We start from the raw sequence: 23826 nt of genomic DNA, 5'->3' as shown, positions 1-23826 counted from the left end.
TAGAGGTAACGTAGAGCAAGTGACGCCACTAGATGGGATATAAGAGTGCTTGTAAAGCTGGGTAATTAAGTCTCGCCTAATCTGTTTGTGTAGAGGTAACGTAGAGCAAGTGACGCCACTAGATGGGGTATAAGAGTGCTTGTAAAGCTGGGTAATTAAGTCTCGCCTAATCTGTTTGTGTAGAGGTAACGTAGAGCAAGTGACGCCACTAGATGGGATATAAGAGTGCTTGTAAAGCTGGGTAATTAAGTCTCGCCTAATCTGTTTGTGTAGAGGTAACGTAGAGCAAGTGACGCCACTAGATGGGATATAAGAGTGCTTGTAAAGCTGGGTAATTAAGTCTCGCCTAATCTGTTTGTGTAGAGGTAACGTAGAGCAAGTGACGCCACTAGATGGGGTATAAGAGTGCTTGTAAAGCTGGGTAATTAAGTCTCGCCTAATCTGTTTGTGTAGAGGTAACGTAGAGCAAGTGACGCCACTAGATGGGATATAAGAGTGCTTGTAAAGCTGGGTAATTAAGTCTCGCCTAATCTGTTTGTGTAGAGGTAACGTAGAGCAAAAGTGACGCCACTAGATGGGGTATAAGAGTGCTTGTAAAGCTGGGTAATTAAGTCTCGCCTAATCTGTTTGTGTAGAGGTAACGTAGAGCAAGTGACGCCACTAGATGGGGTATAAGAGTGCTTGTAAAGCTGGGTAATTAAGTCTCGCCTAATCTGTTTGTGTAGAGGTAACGTAGAGCAAGTGACGCCACTAGATGGGATATAAGAGTGCTTGTAAAGCTGGGTAATTAAGTCTCGCCTAATCTGTTTGTGTAGAGGTAACGTAGAGCAAGTGACGCCACTAGATGGGGTATAAGAGTGCTTGTAAAGCTGGGTAATTAAGTCTCGCCTAATCTGTTTGTGTAGAGGTAACGTAGAGCAAGTGACGCCACTAGATGGGATATAAGAGTGCTTGTAAAGCTGGGTAATTAAGTCTCGCCTAATCTGTTTGTGTAGAGGTAACGTAGAGCAAGTGACGCCTCTAGATGGGGTATAAGAGTGCTTGTAAAGCTGGGTAATTAAGTCTCGCCTAATCTGTTTGTGTAGAGGTAACGTAGAGCAAGTGACGCCACTAGATGGGATATAAGAGTGCTTGTAAAGCTGGGTAATTAAGTCTCGCCTAATCTGTTTGTGTAGAGGTAACGTAGAGCAAGTGACGCCACTAGATGGGGTATAAGAGTGCTTGTAAAGCTGGGTAATTAAGTCTCGCCTAATCTGTTTGTGTAGAGGTAACGTAGAGCAAGTGACGCCTCTAGATGGGATACAAGAGTGCTTGTAAAGCTGGGTAATTAAGTCTCGCCTAATCTGTTTGTGTAGAGGTAACGTAGAGCAAGTGACGCCACTAGATGGGATATAAGAGTGCTTGTAAAGCTGGGTAATTAAGTCTCGCCTAATCTGTTTGTGTAGAGGTAACGTAGAGCAAGTGACGCCACTAGATGGGATATAAGAGTGCTTGTAAAGCTGGGTAATTAAGTCTCGCCTAATCTGTTTGTGTAGAGGTAACGTAGAGCAAGTGACGCCACTAGATGGGATATAAGAGTGCTTGTAAACCTGCTTAATTAAGTCTCGCCTAATCTGTTTGTGTAGAGGTAACGTAGAGCAAGTGCAAGTGACGCCACTAGATGGGATATAAGAGTGCTTGTAAAGCTGGGTAATTAAGTCTCGCCTAATCTGTTTGTGTAGAGGTAACGTAGAGCAAGTGACGCCACTAGATGGGGTATAAGAGTGCTTGTAAAGCTGGGTAATTAAGTCTCGCCTAATCTGTTTGTGTAGAGGTAACGTAGAGCAAGTGACGCCACTAGATGGGGTATAAGAGTGCTTGTAAAGCTGGGTAATTAAGTCTCGCCTAATCTGTTTGTGTAGAGGTAACGTAGAGCAAGTGACGCCACTAGATGGGATATAAGAGTGCTTGTAAAGCTGGGTAATTAAGTCTCGCCTAATCTGTTTGTGTAGAGGTAACGTAGAGCAAGTGACGCCACTAGATGGGATATAAGAGTGCTTGTAAAGCTGGGTAATTAAGTCTCGCCTAATCTGTTTGTGTAGAGGTAACGTAGAGCAAGTGACGCCACTAGATGGGATATAAGAGTGCTTGTAAAGCTGGGTAATTAAGTCTCGCCTAATCTGTTTGTGTAGAGGTAACGTAGAGCAAGTGACGCCACTAGATGGGGTATAAGAGTGCTTGTAAAGCTGGGTAATTAAGTCTCGCCTAATCTGTTTGTGTAGAGGTAACGTAGAGCAAGTGACGCCACTAGATGGGATATAAGAGTGCTTGTAAAGCTGGGTAATTAAGTCTCGCCTAATCTGTTTGTGTAGAGGTAACGTAGAGCAAGTGACGCCTCTAGATGGGATACAAGAGTGCTTGTAAAGCTGGGTAATTAAGTCTCGCCTAATCTGTTTGTGTAGAGGTAACGTAGAGCAAGTGACGCCACTAGATGGGGTATAAGAGTGCTTGTAAAGCTGGGTAGTTAAGTCTCGCCTAATCTGTTTGTGTAGAGGTAACGTAGAGCAAGTCACGTCTCTAGATGGGATACACGAGTGCTTGTAAAGCTGGGTAATTAAGTCTCGCCTAATCTGTTTGTGTAGAGGTAACGTAGAGCAAGTGACGCCACTAGATGGGATACAAGAGTGCTTGTAAAGCTGGGTAGTTAAGTCTCGCCTAATCTGTTTGTTGTTTTACTATCAGTATGTGCATCATGCAGTATGATCATGGTCATCATCTGTTGCCAGGTGTGGCACTCTTCCTACAAGACGTAATGTTGCCATGGTGACAAGCATGGCCCTGAACCGCAAGCATGAAAGGATAGGTTACATGTATCTTACTGTAGCATTGATTGTTTAAAGTTCGTTACATGGCTCTGAACGAAGTGAGCTGACCTGTTCGATGTAAGTGACATTTTGAGAATGTAAATGTTGGTGAGTAAATGCCTCGGCGAGATTGTCCAGGGGACGCCACAACGTGTGTTTGTTCTGTATCTGGACTGGCGGGGTTTGTCAGAGAAATGACGTCTCAACTAACAAAACGTCAGTAAGTTCATGAAGCGCTCGTTCAATCACACATTTCTTTCTGTTCACGTTTGATGTATGTTGCATATTATAATTTATTAGGAGTACCCTATGTTATGTGAAGGAACATTGTTTTATTTAAGGTCAGTATTCTGGGCTATGCTAGACTTGTGCCTTTTAATACACATATCCGTTGCCAAGCCGTGTTGGAAAGCTCTCATTGATATGTTTCTCTCTGTTCACGTTTGATGTATGTTGCATATTATGGTTTATCAGTAGTATCCCATGTTATGTGAAGGAACATTATATTTAAGGACAGTATTCTGGGCTATGTTAGATTGTCCCTTATTCATACATGAATTGCTTGTTTACATGCATGCACGTCAGTGTGCAATATATAAATGTTGTAAATGAATGATTACAAGCGGATGTGAAACAAACACTACCCCATTGGGTTATAAGAATAATTGCAAAACGTAAACCACATGCTTTAATCCCACACAAGCAAATCATCTACGGAATTCACCTCTTCTCTTTCCGTTTCATACACAAGCCCCCTACCCTCACCCCCACCCCCACCCACACCCTACTTTGCAGCCCAACCGCGACGCTGAGGGTCAACATTGCCAAGCCAACGGGTACTGTGTGCCTGAGCGTAACCATACGCCCCATGTAGTAGGCCCGGGACAATTGAGATTCGCTTTCGCCACTGTTGCCCTCTGTTTCACTCTTCCCGGATTCCTGAAACTCCAAACTATTTTGGTTACTCTAGCGATTGTCAGTATCAATTAAGATAAAATATAAACGGGCGTCAAGACTTCCTTTCTCTAACAAAGCAGGGTAGGTGGAGTAGCCTAATGGATAAAATGTTCGCTCGTCACGGGGAAAACCCCAGCTCGAGTCCCTCATGGGTACGATGTGTGAAGCCCATTTCCGGTGTCCCCCGCTGTGATAGTGCTGGAATATTGCTAAAAGCGGCATAAAACTAAACTCACTCACTCTAACAAAGCATGATCATGTAGGAGAAAACTGGAAATGTTTCAACCACGTGACATCTTCAAGTGTTAATGTCAAAACTTATTAGGCATGTGCCTTTGAGTGTATGTTTGATGGGCCATGGCTGGAGAGAGAAGCTGACACCCAAGACTCTTAGGGACCGTTCAAAATGTATGGCTAGGGGGTGATTTTGTTGATGGGGAGGTATGTACAATGTGAATGACCCTCCCTATTTAAAGTTTATGTACAAAATGAGTGCCACCTCTCTCCCCCTCCCTTTGCATGACATGTACAAAATCAGTGATCCCCCCTCCCCTTCCCATATTTCCTAAGCACGACTTTAAACATGATTGTATGTACAAAATTGCTGACCCCCACACATTATTGGTTAGACTAAGACAGGGAGAACGGGCTACACATTATTGGTTAGACTCAGACAGGGAGAACGGGCTACACATTATTGGTTAGACTCAGACAGGGACTTTGTGATGGAACTAACTGCATTATCTACATTTATCTGTTCAATATCGTGTCATACGTGGACATAGGGTACACGGTTTTTAGCCGTTGAAAGTTTTTGTTTGTTTGAATAATATTTGCATAACAAATTGACATATTGATAGTTTATTATTATTGTAGTACCCCATCTATGGCAGCTGGTAAATTTATGGTTTATTGTAGCAGGAATTATCCTAATTCAGTGCCATTATGAAGTTCCCGTAGGGGGTTATTACATATATATATAAATCACTAATTATTTAAATCCAAAGTATTCTGATTTTCCCACCTCCATTTCCGTAGGATTCTACAAGCAAAAGAGCATGAGTCAGGATAAGGAAAAATATGTAATTTTCTGAATAAAATTGATATTTTATACTTATCCTGACTCATGAGGTAAGCCCTCCCATCCTCCCCACATAACACTTTGGATTTCCCTGTAAATTCAAGTGTTGGGCTCGCTAAATCAGGAGAGAGTGGAGCATGAAGCCAGAGGGTGGCGCCTCCTTTCCCGCGCTGAGGAAGAGGGAGGCAACTCGTGGTGAGTACTAATTAGTGATTTTACATTGAAGAGAGCTTCAATTAGGGAGATACAAGTGTTCCACTATGTTCGTAAGAAGAAGAAGACAAGCAAAAGAGCATGAGTCAGGATAAGTATAAAATATCAATTTTATTCAGAAAATTACATAATTGATAGCTTTTTACTTTTTATGACTATTTCAGGGCATGGCAAGGTAGGAATCAATATTCATGAATTTAAACCGACAATTTGGGTTGTAAAGCAAGACATGAGCTCATCTGTGACGATAGTGTGTGTATTGGCCAGTACAGTTTATAGTCAAATCTCTGCTTACAACCCACACTCCGGCACAGCGATGACTTAACATAACATCACTGCCAGAGGCTAATTTGCATATCACGTGACCGGACTTTTCTCTTGTTTGTAATCAAACGCGCATATTCATAATAAGAAGAGACTGGACTCACGAAAGCTTTCCGGCGCTCTCTTCATAATGTTTTACATTGTTACATATATATTCTTCCGCAACTGCGACAGTAAGGTCTATGACAGTACATATTTAGATATCAAACTGGCTGCATCGTTCGCTCTCCGTCGGCTTCGATGACAGCACGTGGAGCCGTACAACCTATGTAAACAAAGGATCGCTACGCAAATCGAAATAGTGTTACATGTTTTTGGAAATTTTCTCATTGAAACTAAACCATTCTATCAAAGATGTTTAGTTAGATGTGTAGACTCGTCAAAAATAAAAGAGTAAAAGAAATCTGTACATTATATTGAATGGAGGGTGCAATATTTGACGAATCGTCACATTTTTCTGGCCTATGGCAGAGGTACTATGCTGGCTTGCCGCATGAACTCTGGGTAGGAGAGTGCTTACAACCAACAAGGATGAACCTCCAGCGTGTATTGGCCAGTCCAGTTTATAGTCCAATCTCTGCTTACAACCAACAAGGATGAACCTCCAGTGTGTATTGGCCAGTCCAGTTTATAGTCCAATCTCTGCTTACAACCAACAAGGATGAACCTCCAGTGTGTATTGGCCAGTCCAGTTTATAGTCCAATCTCTGCTTACAACCAACAAGGATGAACCTCCAGTGTGTATTGGCCAGTCCAGTTTATAGTCAAATCTCTGCTTACAACCAACAAGGATGAACCTCCAGTGTGTATTGGCCAGTCCAGTTTATGGTCAAATCTCTGCTTACAACCAACAAGGATTAACCTCCAGTGTGTATTGGCCAGTCCAGTTTATAGTCCAATCTCTGCTTACAACCAACAAGGATGTACCCCTAGTGTGTATTCCGTGTTATGAAAGTCTCATGCTATCAAGCAGTAAACCTGTGAGATCTGTTTACCCATGTGAGCAGTCATCTCATCAAAAATTAAGATCCGGGTTAGAATTGATCTTCAGTAACCCATGCTTGTAGTAAGAGGCGACTAACGGGATCGGGTGGTCAGGCTCGCTGACTTGGTTGACACATGTCATCGTATCTCATTTGTGTAGATTGATGCTCATGATGTTGATCACTGGATTGTCTGGTCCAGACTCGATTATTTTTAGACCACCGCCATGAAGCTGTAATATTGCCGAGTGTTGCGTAAAACTTAACTCAATCCATCAATAAATTAGTTGAAAGAAATTGAACGGTAACGGTTCGTGTAAATATTTATGTGCATCACTAATTGCTTTTTGAACATTATGTTGCTAAACCCCGTTTTTAATATTGTAAATGATATTGTAATGCTAAAATGTGTATAAAATTGCTTTTGAGGTGACTTTGTGTTTATATTGGACTTGTGTATGTGTGTGAACTTGGGGTTGTCGCTATAGTGCTGAAATTATGCTGATGTCACTTTAGAATTTGACTCTCTCACTCTCTAATGTACAGGTAGCCCAGTCACCTGAGATGGCACAATTCACTGTGCAAGATTCAATGTTCATTCTAGCCGCGCCAATCGCGCACTAATATTTAACATGGAACACTCTGCAGGTACAGGCGGGTCGTGTCGGCTCATCCATAAATGTAAATCTGAAATGCATCATGAGTTTGTTTTCGTTTGGCAATTCAAACTCAAGTACGTCTTTGTTTTCTCTTGTTGACCTCACCTGGATTTAAAGTTTAAATAAGGAAGTGAACTCATTCCTTTAAGTAGTAGTGAATGGCTAAAATGTCACAGCAATTTGACATGACCCACAATAATTTCTAAATGACCCACGTAACTGAGGGCTGGTGGGCCATGGGCTCAAAGTAAGGAATGCTTGAATGAACCCTGAAGGTTGCCACACTTTGGCATGCCAGGAAGCACTAATTACGTTCAAATCCTGTTTCACTCAAATTATTGTTCTCCATATTTGTGCTTGACCAAAGTGGATTACATCTGAGATCTTCATCACTTTGGTCTTTCCATAGAAAGAACATTTCTGATTGCGTTATTTGTTAATTGCAGGCAGAATTTGGTCAGTCCAAGATCCGGATTGTTGAAAAGAGCAGACTGGAAATGCAGAAGGAGAGAGAAAGGTATTGGGAGGATTTGTGTTAAAGTGGAGCCTTTATTGTTTGCATTTGGAACTGCCCGTTTATGTAGTACTCTCTAATCAGTGTGAGGTTGTTTATTTGTAACATGGAGCAGTCATCTAAGTACTATGATTTGCTGTGCAGATTTGCACCTGTTGGTATGGTAGAAACCCCTGAAGATCCGGGTGAGAATCGGTCTTCAACAATCCATGCTTGTAGCGAGAAGCGGGCGGTGGGGTAGCCTAGTGGTTAAAGCGTTGGCTCATGACGCCGAAGACCCGGGTTCGAATCCCCACATGGGTACATTGTGTGAAGCCCATTTCTGGTGTCCCCCGCCGTGATGTTGCTGGAATATTGCTGAAAGCGGCGTAAAACCAAACTCAGTCAGTCAGTCAGTGTAGCGAAAAGCGACTAAGGGGATCAGGTGGTCAGACTCGCTGACCTGGTTGACACATGTCTTGGTATCCCAATTGCGTGCATAGATGATCAAGATGCTGATCACTGGATTGTCTGGTCCAGACTCGATTACTTACAGATTGCCGCTGTATAGCAGAATATTGCTGAGTGTGGCGTTAAACCACAAACCGACCAATGGTATGGCAGAAACCTGTAATCATGGGTTCAAGTCCCAGGTTTGACCTGATTATTTTTCTTGGTTTGTTTGCACCATAACCTTGACCTTGGGTTTACCAAAATGGTACCCAGGTCCAATGAGAGGTGAGGTGAAACTTGGTTTAACGTCGTGCTTGAGAATATTTCGCTCACATGACGACGTGCATGCGTGTGTATGTGTAGGTGCAGCTGCTTGTACTAGCCCAGACTGAAGCTGGTTTTATAGTGCTAGCCCACTGAGACACCATGCCGCAGTGAAGCATGAATACCCCACTCAGACACATTATACTGACTCCCGAGCCGACCAGTCCTTGTTGTACCCATTAATACTGAGCACCAGGCAGGGACCAACAAGTACCATATTTTCACGTATTTTGGTATGACGCGGTCGGGGATCGAACCCGCGACCTTCCGCTCTCCGGGCGGACACTCTAACCACTACACCACGGAGGCGGTCAGGTCCAATGAGAAGTCCAAAGCATGCAAATGTTGAATCTGGGAAATTTGATCTTTTCATTTACATCAACACAAAGAATTCAGAAGCTTTAGCTAACAATGCATACACCTCTGGCCAACAGACCCGGGGATGGTAGGGTAGCCTAGTGGTTTAAGCATTCGACCTGGGTTTGATTCCCCATATGGGTACAATTTGTGAAGCCCATTTCTGGTGCCCCTTTGCCATGGAATGTTGGAATATTGCTACAAGTGCCATAAAACAATACTCACTCTCCCCAAAGGACCCGTGAAGACCCAGGTTAGAATTGGTCTTCAGCAACCCATGCTTGTCTTAAGAGGTTTGTTGACTTGGTTGACACATGTCATCGTATCTCATGTGTGTAGATTGAGGCTCACAATGTTGATCACTGGATTGTCTGGTCCAGACCGTGCAACATTAAACAACAACCCTACCCAACCCAACCAACCCTCGTCTCTATGATCTATATTTATAGCCAGCCCTGTCTTGTGTTGTCCTCTTTTTATCCCCCGCAACGCGTTTTGTGGGGGGTATTAAAATGGACTCCGTCCGTGCGTGCATCCGTTCGTACGTCCGTGCACATTTGTCTTTTCCGGAGCAGAACTCTAAAACCATCCACTATTTCTTCACCAAACTTGGCACATAGATAGATCTGGTGGTGTACTGGTTCCTTTTTGGTAGTTTTGGAATTCTGAATAAAATATTTTTGGCGTTTCCATGGCAACAAGTTCGACTTAGAATGAAATTGGTGATAGTGCTCCTTTCTGGAGCATAACTTTAAAAACCTTTCAATACTCTCCTTCCACTTTTCTATATGCACACCTAAATATTTGACATAATCATAACTCGTAGACATAATCATGAAGAGTATTTTGCCATTGCGGGGGATATTGATGACTTTGTCTTCTTGTTAAGGTTTGTGTCGGACAAGAACCAGATGGTGAATGAGATTGACAAGTTGAAGGAGCTGCTCCACACATACGAACAATCCATCGAGCGGAAAGACCAGGTTATCTCCAACCTCACCCACGCCCTGCATAAACAGAGGGAGAAGTTTGACATGCTGAAGAAGTTCACCGAGTGGAAACTCAGACACAATGACCTGAAACGGGAGGTGAGCAACCCGGCCCCGTTGTGTTGTTAAATCAGTTATACTCTGAGTAAAGAATCATGATCAAACTTCCATTAACTGGTCTTCCATTAACTGCCCGACGAAGGAGACCGAGGGCTTTTGCAAATGATAATGCCCTCAAAAATAGCATTACCGTTATTATTGCTAAAATACATGGAATTTGTGTTGAAAAGAAAAAGGAAACAATGAAGGAATTTGACTGTAAGTTTACTCAAAACCAACTTCTGACGGGGTTGACTGACCGAATGCAATTACGTCAATCGAACAATTCAAGTGACGTCACAACAGAAAGTGACGATATTCGACCTTGGCCTTTCACAAGACCATAGCCTGCAACATGTCAAACTATGTCAGTGTTCGGTTTTGGTCCAACAACAACGATAATAGTGCAATTGTTAAGGTTAGCACCAGCAAGAAAGCCAATATTATCGCTATTTAAAGCGGGAATTTCGGGTTGCTTTGACTTGTTTGACCCAGAATATCTGCCAGTCCAAAGCCAATGTCGAATGAACCGTAAGCCCACGCACCCACTATGACGTCACTTGACAACAGAACTGATAGTGGCCCGTCATTAAGGTTGAGCGGTCCAATATCATTTGCAGCGGCCTGCAAATTTCTGATAATGGGAGGGCCGTTTCATGATAATTCCATGTATTTTAGCTATAATGTCAGTCACTGGATTGTCTGGACCAGATTCATTATATACAGACCGCCGCCATATAGCTGGAATATTGCTGAGTGTGGCGTTAAACAACGAACAAACAAACAAACAAGGTAAGAGATGTGAGGTTTAATCCCAACTGACTCCCTCCTGTTTCAGGCGTTTGCCAGCAATCTGGCCAGGAAGCACTACGAGAGAAGCTTGTCCTCTAGAGTGTGGGTCGCCTGGCACTCCGTCATCGAGAACAAGTGGCGGCAGCGGGTGGAGAAGGCGTGTCAGTCCAAGGCACAGGACGTGTGCTTGCAGCTCACTAATGAATACGAAGCCAAAATCAGACAGGTTGGTGATCAAGGATGTCATGTTTATGGCTGCAACAGTTCACCCAGACTTCGATTTGATTTTGCATATTGGACCCTTGATTCGATCATTTTTGATTTGATTCTTCATACAAGTAAAACCATCAGATTTCATTTAACTCTCAGAGTCAGCTTTTGTATCGTGAAATCCATTGTCAACTTGGCAATGTCTACTAACAACAATTGCCATTTTATAATTTGCCCGGCGTCAACCAATCACGTTTCGTCTTATTTCAACACTCGAAACTGCTCGAGCTGGAGTCAAAATTATGTCCTGGCTGTGTGGAAATAATTTAAAATGGTATTCAAGTATCAAATCGAAATAGTGATAATGGTTATCTAAAATTGAAGCTAAGGTGTCAGATTCGGTTTTCGATGAATCGAACCGAATCGTTGCAGCCCTAGTCATGTTCAATCTGGAGCACAGCAATAAACAGTGGTCACTTGTATTTCAATATACTCCTAGGTTTCACTTCCAGCCTTATAACCCATACTGCATATCTTGACTATGTTGAACACCAGTGCTTGTCACCGTCCATTATAGTTTGCAGTGAAAACGTACCAATGAATTTCACTTTAAACAAAAAGGTATATCAAATAAAGTGAAATTATTATTGCGAATCGTCACAATTTATGATTTGGATATGTCTGGACACAGTATTGACTCTATTGAGTAATCAGGAGAGATGATGTCTTGCAGCTGAACGAGGAGCTGGAGTCTGCGCATGTGAAGATCGGGCGGATGAACGTGGAGCGGGAGAAGTATGAGGAGGCCATGAAGAAGGCCTTCATGAGAGGAGTCTGTGCCCTCAACCTGGAGGCCATGACCATGTTTCACGGGGAGGAAGAGGGCGAGGAGGGACAAGGTACACCTCAGGCACACAACGCATGCACATACACGCCACACCACACATGCAGGCACACAACGCATGCACATACATGCCACGCCACGCCACACAGGCACACAACGCATGCACATACACGCCACGCCACGCCACACATGCAGGCACACAACGCATGCACATACACGCGATGCAACACCACGCCACACATGCAGGCACACAACGCATGCACATACACGCCACCACGCCACACATGCAGGCACACAACACATGCACATACACACCGGGCCACGCCACACATGCAGGCACACAACGCCACGCCACCCCACACATGCAGGCACACAACACATGCACATACACACCATGCCACGCCACACATGCAGGCACACACTACATGCACATACACGCCACGCCACTCCTCACATGCAGGCACACGACGCCACGCCACACATGCAGGCACACAACACATACATGCCACGCCACACATGCAGGCACATGACGCATGCACATACACGCCACGCCATGCCACACATGCAGGCACACAACACATGCACATACACGCCACGCCACGCCACACATGCAAGCACACGATGCATGCACATACACGCCACGCCACACATGCAGGCACATGATGCATACACACCACGCCACGCCACACATGCAGGCACACAACACATGCACATACACACCACGCCACACATGCAGGCACATGATGCATACACACCACGCCACGCCACACATGCAGGCACACAACACATGCACATACACACCACGCCATGCCACACATGCAGGCACTCCATGCATGCACATACACGCCACGCCACGCCACGCCACACATACAGGCACACAACACATGCACATACACACCACGCCATGCCACGCCACGCCATGCCACACATGTAGGCACACGACGCATGCACATACACACCACGCCACACGATGCCATGCCATGCCACACATGCAGGCACACAATGCATGCACATACACACCAGGCCCAACACACATGCAGGCACACAAAGACAAATGGCAGCACACGACACACACATTACATGCCAGTGTGCATGCACACACATACAACATACAAAAAACATACCATACACAGCAAGGTACATCTCTGTCTCATGAATGCATGCACATGCACACACATGCATATACAAGACAAAATAATACGGACAAGACGCACATAACACACACATCGCACAACAGACACAAACACACTGCACACACGATGTGAGTGTACACATAGAACACACAAACAACACACCACTCACACACATCACAACATGCAAACATCAAACAACACACTCACACTCAACGTCACACACCACACACACCACTAAACTCAACTGACTCACTCAATGAATTCTCTCAATTCTCTGTTTTCAGTGTCTTCTGGGAAGCGCGTCTCCCCTGATGATATTGCAGACAATCTGGACAGTTATGCCCTTGACAAAGATTACGGTCACTCCAAGACAATACCACAGGAGGCTGTGTACATGACCCAACCTTCCGACCCTGTCCCACCTCGTATAGTCAGCAGCCAGGGGTCACGTACCTCCACTGTGTCACAGACTAGATCAAGTGTGAGTGGGTCTCTGTCATGTTATAATATTGTAAATCAAAGATGAAAAGATCTGAAATTAGGAATCATCTTTTTGTCAGTGACTCAATGTTTAGATCATTGAAGATGAAATCTTGAACGGCACACATCAACATGTTCTCCATCTTCATGGTAAGGTCACCATAACTCCCACGCCTTAACAAAGGCTTATGCCAGTCTTCGCGCTAAGGATACCATAACTCCTATTCCTAAACAAAGGCTTATGCCAATCTTAGAGCTAAGGTGATCGTAACTCCCATACTTTAACATAGGCTTACGTCAGTCTAAGTGCTAAGGTGATCGTATCTCCCATACTTTAACATAGGCTTACGTCAGTCTTAGCGCTAAGGTGGTCGTAACTCCCATACTTTAACATAGGCTAACATCAGTCTTAGCACTAAGGTGATCGTAACTCCCATACTTTAACATAGGCTTACGTCAGTCTTAGTGCTAAGGTGATCAGAACTCCCATACTTTTACATAGGCTTACGTCAGTCTTAGCGCTAAGGTGATCGTAACTCCCATACTTTAACATAGGCTTACGTCAGTCTTAGCGCTAAGGTGATCATAACTCCCATACCTTAACATAGGCTTACGTCAGTCTTAGCGCTAAGGTGATCATAACTCCCATACCTTAACAAAGGCTTATGCCAGTCTTAGCGCTAAGGTGATCGTAACTCCCATTCCTAAACAAAGGCTTATGCCAGTCTTAGCGCTAAGGTGATTGTAACTCCCATACCTTAACATAGGCTTACGCCAGTCTTAGCGCTAAGGTTGTTTTGTACAACGGCACTCAGACATCGAACATTGTCCACTCTCCATGCTCTGTGTACAGAATCTTCCTGAAAATTAAACTAACAACTATTTCTATTGTTTGTTGTAGGTGTCATCTCGTCCCACCAGTGCCACATCGTCTTCACATCGTGGCAAGGTCATCACTGCTAAGGTCACTGCCAAAGTCGACTCGGGGAAGTCCTCTCGTGGTCCGGGGACGGCAAGTTCCACTCTCGCCCCACCCATGGCATCTGTCATTGTGGAGAGGCATCAGCCTGTCACCAAGGTACCAGATTAAAATTTAATCAGCATCCCCCCAAAAACCAGTAATGTGGAACAATTTAAAATTGAAACTTGGGACCTGTTTCTTTACATTTAGCCTGCTAATGTGAAGAAAATAGTCACAGACTGATTCTTGGTTTGTTTGTCTAGCGCTGCACTTAGCAATATTCCAGCTATATGGCGGTGGTCTGTAAATAATCCAGTCTATACCAGACAATCCAGTGATCAACATGATGAGCATTGACCTATGCAATTGGGATACGATGACATGTGTCAACCAAGTCAGTGAGCCTGACCAGTCAATCCTGTTAGTTAACGCTCATGACAAGCATGGGTTACTGAAAACAGTTTTAACCCGTATCTTCATGGGTTTATTGATTCTTGGAGACAGTCTGCATGGTGATGTAATAAACTGTAACCGTTTGCTGAAATACAAATCAGATTGTACGCCTTAGACTTCAACCACATTCAGTTCTTCCTCTTGGTGGACCGCCTCCGTGGTGTAGTGGTTAGAGCATCCGCCCGGAGAGCGGAAGGTCGCGGCTTCGATCCCCGACCGCGTCATACCAAGAGACGTTAAAATATGGTACTTGTTGGTCCTTGCCTGGCGCTCGGCATTAATGTGTACAACAAGGACTGGTCGATTCGGAGTCAGTATACTGTGTCTGAGTGGGGTATTCATGCTTCACTGCGGCATGGTATCTCAGGGGGCTAGCACTATAAAACCAGCTTCAGTCTGGGCTAGTACAAGCAGCCGCACATACACATACATACGCATGCATGTCGTCATATCAGTGAAATTTTCTCAAGCACGGCGTTAAACCCAATTTCACCTCACCTCTTCCTTTTAGTAACATTACAGGAATATGACATCTGCCCAAAAGTATCCTGAACCACACAATCCAGTGATTAATGATCCAATGATCCACACCAATGGCGTGAGAGGACACACAATCAATAAGTGACCAAGCCTGACCACTCGCCTACTTGGTACCCACTTATGACCGGCATAGATTGCTGGGGACATTTCTGATTTTGATATTAGAGAAATTTGTTCTTTCAGCAAACAATAGGAAAGGCAGCAGCCAGCAAGTTTCCATCACAGCAAGGAGGTCAGATCTACAAGCGGTTAGCAGGTCAAGGGTCACCGGTCGTGCTCTCACCACATATTCAGTCAGTCAAGGTTGTGGACTGACACTGTAGAGTATACAAGGAAACAGCTGGAAACTTAGCAAGAATGTGATATGACAAGGACAATATGACTTCAAAGATTGGTCAGTGCGAGGGGTAGCCTTATGGTTAAAGTGTTTACTCATGTCGAAGACCCAGGTTCTATTCCCTACATGGGCCACAATGTGTGTAGTCCATTTCTGGTGTCCCCGCCATAATGGTGATAGAATATTGGTAAAGCTGCAAAAGACCCTCACTCACTCAAAGACTGGTCCTTCTGACGTACACAGCAAACCATTCTTCAGCATGATCAATGGTTGCTAGAAGTAAAATATGTGTTTACACATTGCTGTGGCTTTGCTCATCACGCCAAAGACCCGGGTTGGATTCTCCACATGGGTGGAAAGTGTGAAGCCCATTTTTGACGTCCACTACACAATGCCAACCTAAGAGCAGACATGTTGAATGATGAAGTGCTGAGAAATCGGTTTAAAATTGTATTATGTACATTGTTTTGAAGCATACTCTGATTAAAGCTGGACTAGCTTATACTAGGCCCTTTTAATGGAGTTTAATCTAGTCTTGAATTTCTAACATAAAGCAAACGCTATTGAAATTAATTATATGCTCTTAAGTTAGCTTGTCAACATTTTGCCCAGTTGTCTAAAGATCTGCAGTTGAGTTCACTTAGCAAAGTTGCCTCCCCCTAATGTGCAAGGATCTGCTGATACATGATCCTTGTTTTATTTCAGCCTATTCCTGTTTGTCAGTTCCATGAAAATGGTGAGTGAGTAAGTTTAGTTTAAGCTGCACTCAGCAATATTCCAGCTATATGGCGGTGGTCTGTAAATAATCGAGTCTGGACCAGACAATCCAGTGATCAACAGCATGAGCATCGATCTGCACAATTGGGATACGATGACATGTGTCAACCAAGTCAGCGAGCCTGACCACCCAATCCCGTTAGTCGCCTCTTACGACAAGCATGGGTTACTGAAGATCAATTCTAACCCGGACCTTCACGGGCGTGTTTTAAGACAATGTGTGGGCCACATATAGGAAGATAGTGTTGCTGTTGATTCTCGGGAATGTGTTGTTACACTGTATGAGGAACTGGTTTGCAACAGTGACTCCGATTTCATGTTCATGTCATGGTAATTTATGAAGTAAGATAAAACAATCTAGACATGTTTTGTCTCTCAAAACTGAAGCATTATGTATAATTTTACATTGGTCAGCATGTGTAAGGTTATTTCTAAAATCTGCACCAGGTGCAAGTAAGTCTCTGGGTCCACAAAGCAATTGTAACGTTACGTCGTAAGTCTGGAGGGGCGGTGGGGTAGCCTAGTGGTTAAAGCGTTGGCTCATCACGCCAAAGACCCGGGTTCGAATCCCCACATGGGTACAATGTGTGAAGCCCATTTCTCGTGTCCCCCCGCCATGATGTTGCTGGAATATTGTTAAAAGCGGTGTAAAACCAAACTCTGTCAGTCAGTCAGTCGTAAGTCTGGAGTCTACCATAGGCTTGCGAATGACGAATGACGTAGAGCTACAACCCCTTTTCAGATCAGGACCCAGTTCCTTGAGAAAGAACCCTGTGGGATATTTGATAGACTGAGTCAGACAAGAGCCACCCCTAGGCCTACCTATCACTGTGTCGCTATCTCTTGACAGACCCCCATCCTCCCTAATCTTTCTTACCTAAGCAATGTTTGTTTGATATCTTGGACTTGTATTTACTGTTGTATATAAACGCTTGCCGTGACATTGTACATAAATGTAAAGGTCAAACACTGTTAAAACCTGTCTTACTTAAAACCTTCTTCGAATGCGCCTGCACCTGTGTGAAAAGAATTATATGAAAAGTACTGATTCTCATGTTCTGAGATCCAGAAGCAACAAAATGTTGAAATACCAAATTACTGTTGCTTTCAATAAGAATATATTATTGAAATTCTGATAATTAGCTTTGATAAAGATAAAGATAATTGAAATGGGACTTTTTTGTTTTTATATTTTTCATATTACCAACATGAAAATTGGAGCCAGGAATTTCAAAGTCTCGGCTTACTAAGACGAGGAACATTTACCAATGTACCTACATCATGCATAAAGCTGCATGATGCGGAGGGTTTTGATGATAGCTACAGTTCTGACTTGCAACATGTGTCACTGCTTATGTGTATAACTGGCATTCATGTCATGTGAAAGGAAATAAATTATTTTAATGAGTTTGTGCTGTGTTGAATCAGATTTAAGTTTGTTTGTTTTTTTGTTTAATGCTGCACTCAGCAATATTCCAGGTACATGGCTTCAGTGTTCCATGCCATACAGTAATCAATTGCATAGATTGATGCTCATGCTGTCGATCACTGGATTGTCTTGTCTTTAATACAGCCCAGGGGTCCTTCCTTTCTGAATGGAGATGTCCTTCCACATACTAGATTTCAGAGAATTCTGACAACTCTAATTTGAAAAATGCATTATCTTAGAAATTTAAATCGTCATTTACAGGATTAAGAATCCACCCAGTCGGAATTGAAATTAGGTCTGTCTATAGCGGACATTTCCTTTGGAACAGGAAAGTGAGTGAGTGAGTTAAAAGTTAACATCGCATCATCAATATTACAGCCATATAGCGATGAAAACAAGGTTTACGAAGGACAGTAAAACCAACTAGACTATCACAGAAATATATTTAAAACTAGTAATTAAATCTAAAATACTTTAACTATAGAGGACGATACAATATAAAATAAACCAGGCCACAGATCGCCAACAACTGAAGGTAGATCACCATACTAGAAACCATGGGGACTTACAGTACCTTTGCTACCTACATGGACCCTAGTTAACCACCCGACTCACAGGAACATATTTACCTTTGGACCCGAATATTTACAAATATGTTTACCTGAGATGGAGGATTCGTATCACCGACTTCCGCACCTTGAGAGAAGCATCTCTGAACAACAACATTTGGACATGGCCCCAACGGACTCGAACCCCTTCGCCCTGATCCCCTTAAAATAACTTAAAAATACTTAAAATAACTACACTGAGGATTGATTAACAGGTATTGAAAATAGGATCGCCAGATATAATGAGGAATAGAACAGCTTTAATAGACGACAAAAACAACACACGTTCAATCAGGCAAGTGAGTGGGTGCCTCCTAAGGCTACAGATCCAGTAAACACATTTCAGAAGGACGCCTTGTTTCACGGAAGGCATCTGTTATACTTGCTTCATGCTAAACTAATAATGAAGTTTGGAAAAGCAAACCACACTTCAAGCATTTTATGGCATCATAGCTATGAATAGTCTGTAATAGGACTTAATATTAACTTGCCTTACACTTGAATAATTAGACTCATGCAATACGTACATGTGCCACTCGTGCAGATGACTTACATAAAGATAACCCTGTCTGTAAAGTAGGTTTCTACTGTACATATTTAATCCAATAACTTTTCTCTCGTTTCCTTTTTTGAACAACTCCAATCTCACAATATTTTTCTTTTCATTATAATACATCACATTTCCCTGATCGCCTAATGTGAGACCTAACGTGTTATCTGATCTTATTATTCTCTGCCATCTCTGTCCAGAGTATGAGGATGAAAATATAGATTCAGAGTCCGCTGCATACACAATATTTCGCCCTGTATCAAGGCAAAGTACCTTGGGTTGAATCCGACTGGTGATTTTCCTGACATTTCTTCCATCAGGTGCCATACTAGCTACACCGCCATATGGCTTCCTTGTTGCCAGGAAAACAAGCTGTTTGGTATCATCCACAGCGATTGACCAGATGAACATTTCCCTCCCTACGGTAACAATGACAGTAGTATGTAATGAGAAGGCTTGGATAGTCTTGGGGTCTAAAGTTGGCATCAGCACTTGTCGGAGTGTTGGTACGTATGCCATGGCAGTGACATGTTTTGGGCGTATATGACGATATGTTGAAATGGAGTTGTCCTCAAGGTGGAGCACCCGAAATAGAGCTATCGAACCACTGGTCATGTATGGTGAAACCAGGACATGTGTCTGTTCTTCTGTTTTCACTGGACACGCTGTTGGCGTCACAACTGTAAACAGAAGTTCATAATCTGCATGCACCTTACATGGTGCAAATACTTTTCGTATATGGACCAAAATGATTATCAGTTGTAGAACCGTTCTCTGTCATGTGCACTTTGTATCCTAACAACTTATTAATAATATACCATTACATGTACATACATGGTACTGGCTAAAGTGAAACTGAAACTTGAGGAGTGAGGAGACAATGACAGAGACCGCCACCTGTCAACATTTCCAAGCTCAAAGATCAAGAAAACCTTCCAGATTGAGGTGAGGAACAGATTCAGTGTGCTTAAAGAAAAGCAATACACTGGCCTTCAGCAGGTCAATGAGGTGCTACTGGAAAAAGGAAAACGGCTGTTTGGACACAAAAAGAAGAAAAGAGAAGAATGGATATCGGATGACACCTGAAGGAAAATAGAAATGCGGAAAGGGAAAAGAGTAAAATTCTAGGTACCAGGTCGCAGAGATTGAAAGAACAACTGCAGACAAACTATAAAGCTTTGGACAAAGAAGTGAATAAGGGAGCAAGATCAGACAAGAGGAAATACATCGAAAGAATAGCAGAGGAAGCCGAGCAAGCAGCATCCAAACAAGACATGAAAACCCTCTACAGACTGACCAAGACACTCTCAGGGAAATGCCAAACTGCAGCCGGACCGGTCAGAGACCAACAGGGAAGAGGAAGAAGTCTTGTTGCGCTGGAAAGAACACTCCGAGAAAGTGCTGAACTGGGAAGACCCAGATACAGAAGCAAACATTGAACCTGCAGCCGACAGCCTGGACATCAGCACAGAACCACCGAACATGGAAGAGGTGTAAAGAGCAATAAGGGCACTTAAGAACGGGAAAGCACCAGGAATGGACCAGATATATGCAGATATGCTCAAGCAGAGGACTCAGTAACACCAACGCTACTAATAGACATAATATCAAACGTCAAAGTACTGAGCCGAGTAATCCTCAACAGACTTTCGAGAACCATGGACACACTCATGCGAGAAGAACAAGCTGGCTTCAGGAAAGGAAGATCATGCATGGACCAAATATTTACCCTCAGACAGATCATAGAACAAAGTAACGAATGGAACGCAACCATCTATGCCAACTTCATAGACTTTCCCAAGGCCTTCGACAGTATTGACAGAGCCACTCTCTGGAAGATCCTCGCCCACTACGGGATCCCAGACAAACTAATGTCTATGATGAAGATGCTGTACAACAACTTCAGCGCCAGAGTCATACGTGGTTCGACCGAACTGAGGACTTCAACATCAGAACAGGAGTGAAACAAGGCTGTATCTTATCCCCACTCCTCTTCACCCTCTGCTTAGACTGGGTACTAAAGAGAATCACCAAGAGCAAGCAAAGAGGAATCAGCTGCACATTCACCAATAGTCTAGAAGATCTTGACTTTGTTGATGACATTGCCCTGTTCGCCCAACCTTGCCACAACAGGAGAAACGATTGGCTTGAAGATCAACACCAAGAAGACCAATATCCTCAAGATTAATGCCAAATCTATACTGCCAGTATCCCTTGGAAGTACAAACATCGACGAAGTTCAAGACGTCTACTATGTTGGCAGCAAGATCACAGCCAATGACAACTCAGAAGCAGATGTACAGTCAAGAATAGGCAAGGCTAGCGGAGTGTTCAGTTCACTGAAGAACATCTGGAGGTCAAAATCAATCAGCACAATTACCAAACATTCAAGAGCAACATTCTTGGAGTCCTTTTGTATGGTGCAGAATCCTGGAAAATATCCCACAAGATCTGCAACAAACTTGATGTATTCCAAACCAGATGTCTCAGAAGAATACTTCGCATCTCCTGGTCAAGCACCATCTCAACTGAACAACTGAACATGCGCACTAACACCAGCCCACTGTCCCTCGAGATCCAGAAGAGAAAATGGCGTTTGATCGGTCATGTCTGCAGGATGCGCCCAGATTCCATACCAAGAGTTGCTATGCGATGGATACCAACAGGAAAAACAAACAGATGACGTCCAAAGGAAACATGGAGAAGATCTGTGGAGGCAGAGATGAAGGTCGTAGGGTGGACCTGGAGACAGGTGGAGCAATGGGCCCAGGATAGACAGCATTGGAAAACTCTAGTAACGGCCCTATGTGCTAAGAGCACGAAGGGGATTAAGTAAGTAAGTAAATTTACATGCATAGTTGTAGGAACAAGGGTTACTTACAGGGTAAGTGTGGAATATGATTTGAGGCATTCTGACTGCTACACTCTTTGGAATCAGCAACATTCTAAATGAGTTTCTTCAAATAGTTTCAAGAGCAAATAATCAACACTTACGTTTTATACAGCGAAGGTCTTTCGACCGGGAAAAATTCCCCCTTGATGGTCTCTCTGTACATCGCTCCTTACTTTGAGAAAAGGTTCTTGGTATTACCTACGACAGAAACTGTATGTAAACACTCATACCAATTACTAACAATGTCTAAAAGAGACCATAAGCATATAATTATGGTCATTAGCATAATTTCATCTTATGCCTACAAACAAGGGGTAGCTGAAGGACCGTATCCATCACAATTGCATCTCAAGGCTTTTGAGTACAGTAACTGTTGACTTGCCCTGATGTTGACTCCAATGCTTTCTGACACACACACACACACACGCACACACAGACACACACACACAAGCACACACACATATATGTTCATATGTACGATTATACGTATTAGTTGAATTCCATTTCTTTTATTAACTGTCATAACATGCATTTTCAAGTAGACACAGATCCCAAAATGCATTGATCAGAACAGAGATGTTTAGTCACTGTTGAGTTAATTATTGTCAAGTTGCATCTGCAAAGCCTTGGGTGTGTTTTCACAACTTGTCATGCAAATATGAAACCTAACTCTGTACTTTGGTATTCAAGAGAGTCATAGAAAACAACCGTTACCTTGGAGATATCTAAAGAGACTGCCCCCTCTCCTTTAGTGTGTGGCGGGGCTTTGGACCATGCAGCAATGCAGGCAAGCCTTTGTACTAGAAACATGCAAAATGTGCACTCATTGATTTGGGCACAGTGATATTTGCACAATTCAGGTCCAACCGGCTGTATCTTTAGTTCAAAGGTTCCAGTGACGGTCGTGATAAAAACTGCGCCAGCTATCTGGAATATGAAGTCACGTCCTCTACAAGGAAACATCTTTCTGTACCTCGATGTGTCTGCAAGTAAAGGAATATACTGCTGAACTCTCTGACTTGACTGTAATAGTGAGTGAGTGAGTGAGTGAGTGATTTTGGTTTTACGCCGCTTTTGGCAATTTTGCAGCAACATCACGGCGGGGGGACACCAGAAATGGGCTTCACACATTGTACCCATGTGGAGATTCGAACCCGGATCTTCGGCGTGACGAGCCAACGCTTTAACCACTAGGCGACCCCACCGCTCCCCACTGACTTGAAGGCATGTCCATAATATTCAGCATATATGTACAAGGAAGCCTACAACCAACAACAGTAAGTACCAATGTTCCACCTTGATGCTATTACTGTTTAGACAATATGCAAATCAGTTTAGAATACAGTGAACAAAAGCAATTAGGTGTATCACGGACGGTGAAAATAAGAAACTATGAGGAAGCATCTTTCTTTATCTGGATGTTTCCACAAGTTTAGTAAAATATTGTGAAGCTTGACGACTGTTCGTCATGCAGTAATATTTAACACACATTTAAAATAATGCTTGTAATGAACAATTCAAATGTTCCTCTATAAATTTGTTGATGTTATGATGATATGCTACTAGTTTAGAATGCAACGAAGAAGAATTACGTAAATAGCTAGTTTTTTTTGGAAAGATAAGAAATAATCACAGCACGTTAAGGCCGAATTCTTCACGTTTGGAATAGTTTTGTTATTGATGGAAATGTATTGATTTGCAGGTATTCCAAATCATTTGGTGATGCTCAGACCTATGCCTTGCCCGGAAATGTTGCAAATGTTGTAGAAATGCATTCATTTACATCGGTGTCCATACCCGTTCCGTACATTACAGGGGGGTGCTTAATTGCTTGTAGTCACAGTTTCTGAGATAATTTTAAACATTGTATGCACGTACTTACGCTCGCGCGCGCACACACACACGCACGCACACACACACACACACACACATACACACGGAAACGAAGGGACATAACATACAATACCCGTGTTTGATTGTGAGTAACTCCCAATCTTGAGTTTCATAATAGACAAAATTGAACACATTATATGTCATCAATAGC

At 43.2% G+C, this 23826-nt stretch overlaps 1 protein-coding gene across 1 annotated transcript; it reads left to right on the top strand.

Moving 5' to 3' along the window:
* The first annotated feature begins 7266 nt into the window (after nt 1-7266).
* On the top strand, nt 7267-15941 carry LOC124269376 (centrosomal protein POC5-like). Its single transcript, XM_046704393.1, has 8 exons — nt 7267-7275; nt 7507-7577; nt 9577-9775; nt 10614-10793; nt 11511-11676; nt 13039-13235; nt 14136-14312; nt 15372-15941. The coding sequence occupies exons 1-8, from the start codon at nt 7267-7269 to the stop codon at nt 15501-15503; spliced, it is 1131 nt and encodes a 376-aa protein (XP_046560349.1). The 3' UTR covers nt 15504-15941.
* Nucleotides 15942-23826: the final 7885 nt, after the last annotated feature.

The sequence above is a fragment of the Haliotis rubra genome, unplaced genomic scaffold (assembly GCF_003918875.1).
Source record: "Haliotis rubra isolate DU_JTF1 unplaced genomic scaffold, ASM391887v1 Scf1444, whole genome shotgun sequence".
NCBI classification, from domain to species: Eukaryota; Metazoa; Mollusca; class Gastropoda; order Lepetellida; family Haliotidae; genus Haliotis; species Haliotis rubra.
This window is presented reverse-complemented; position numbering and strand designations above follow the sequence as displayed.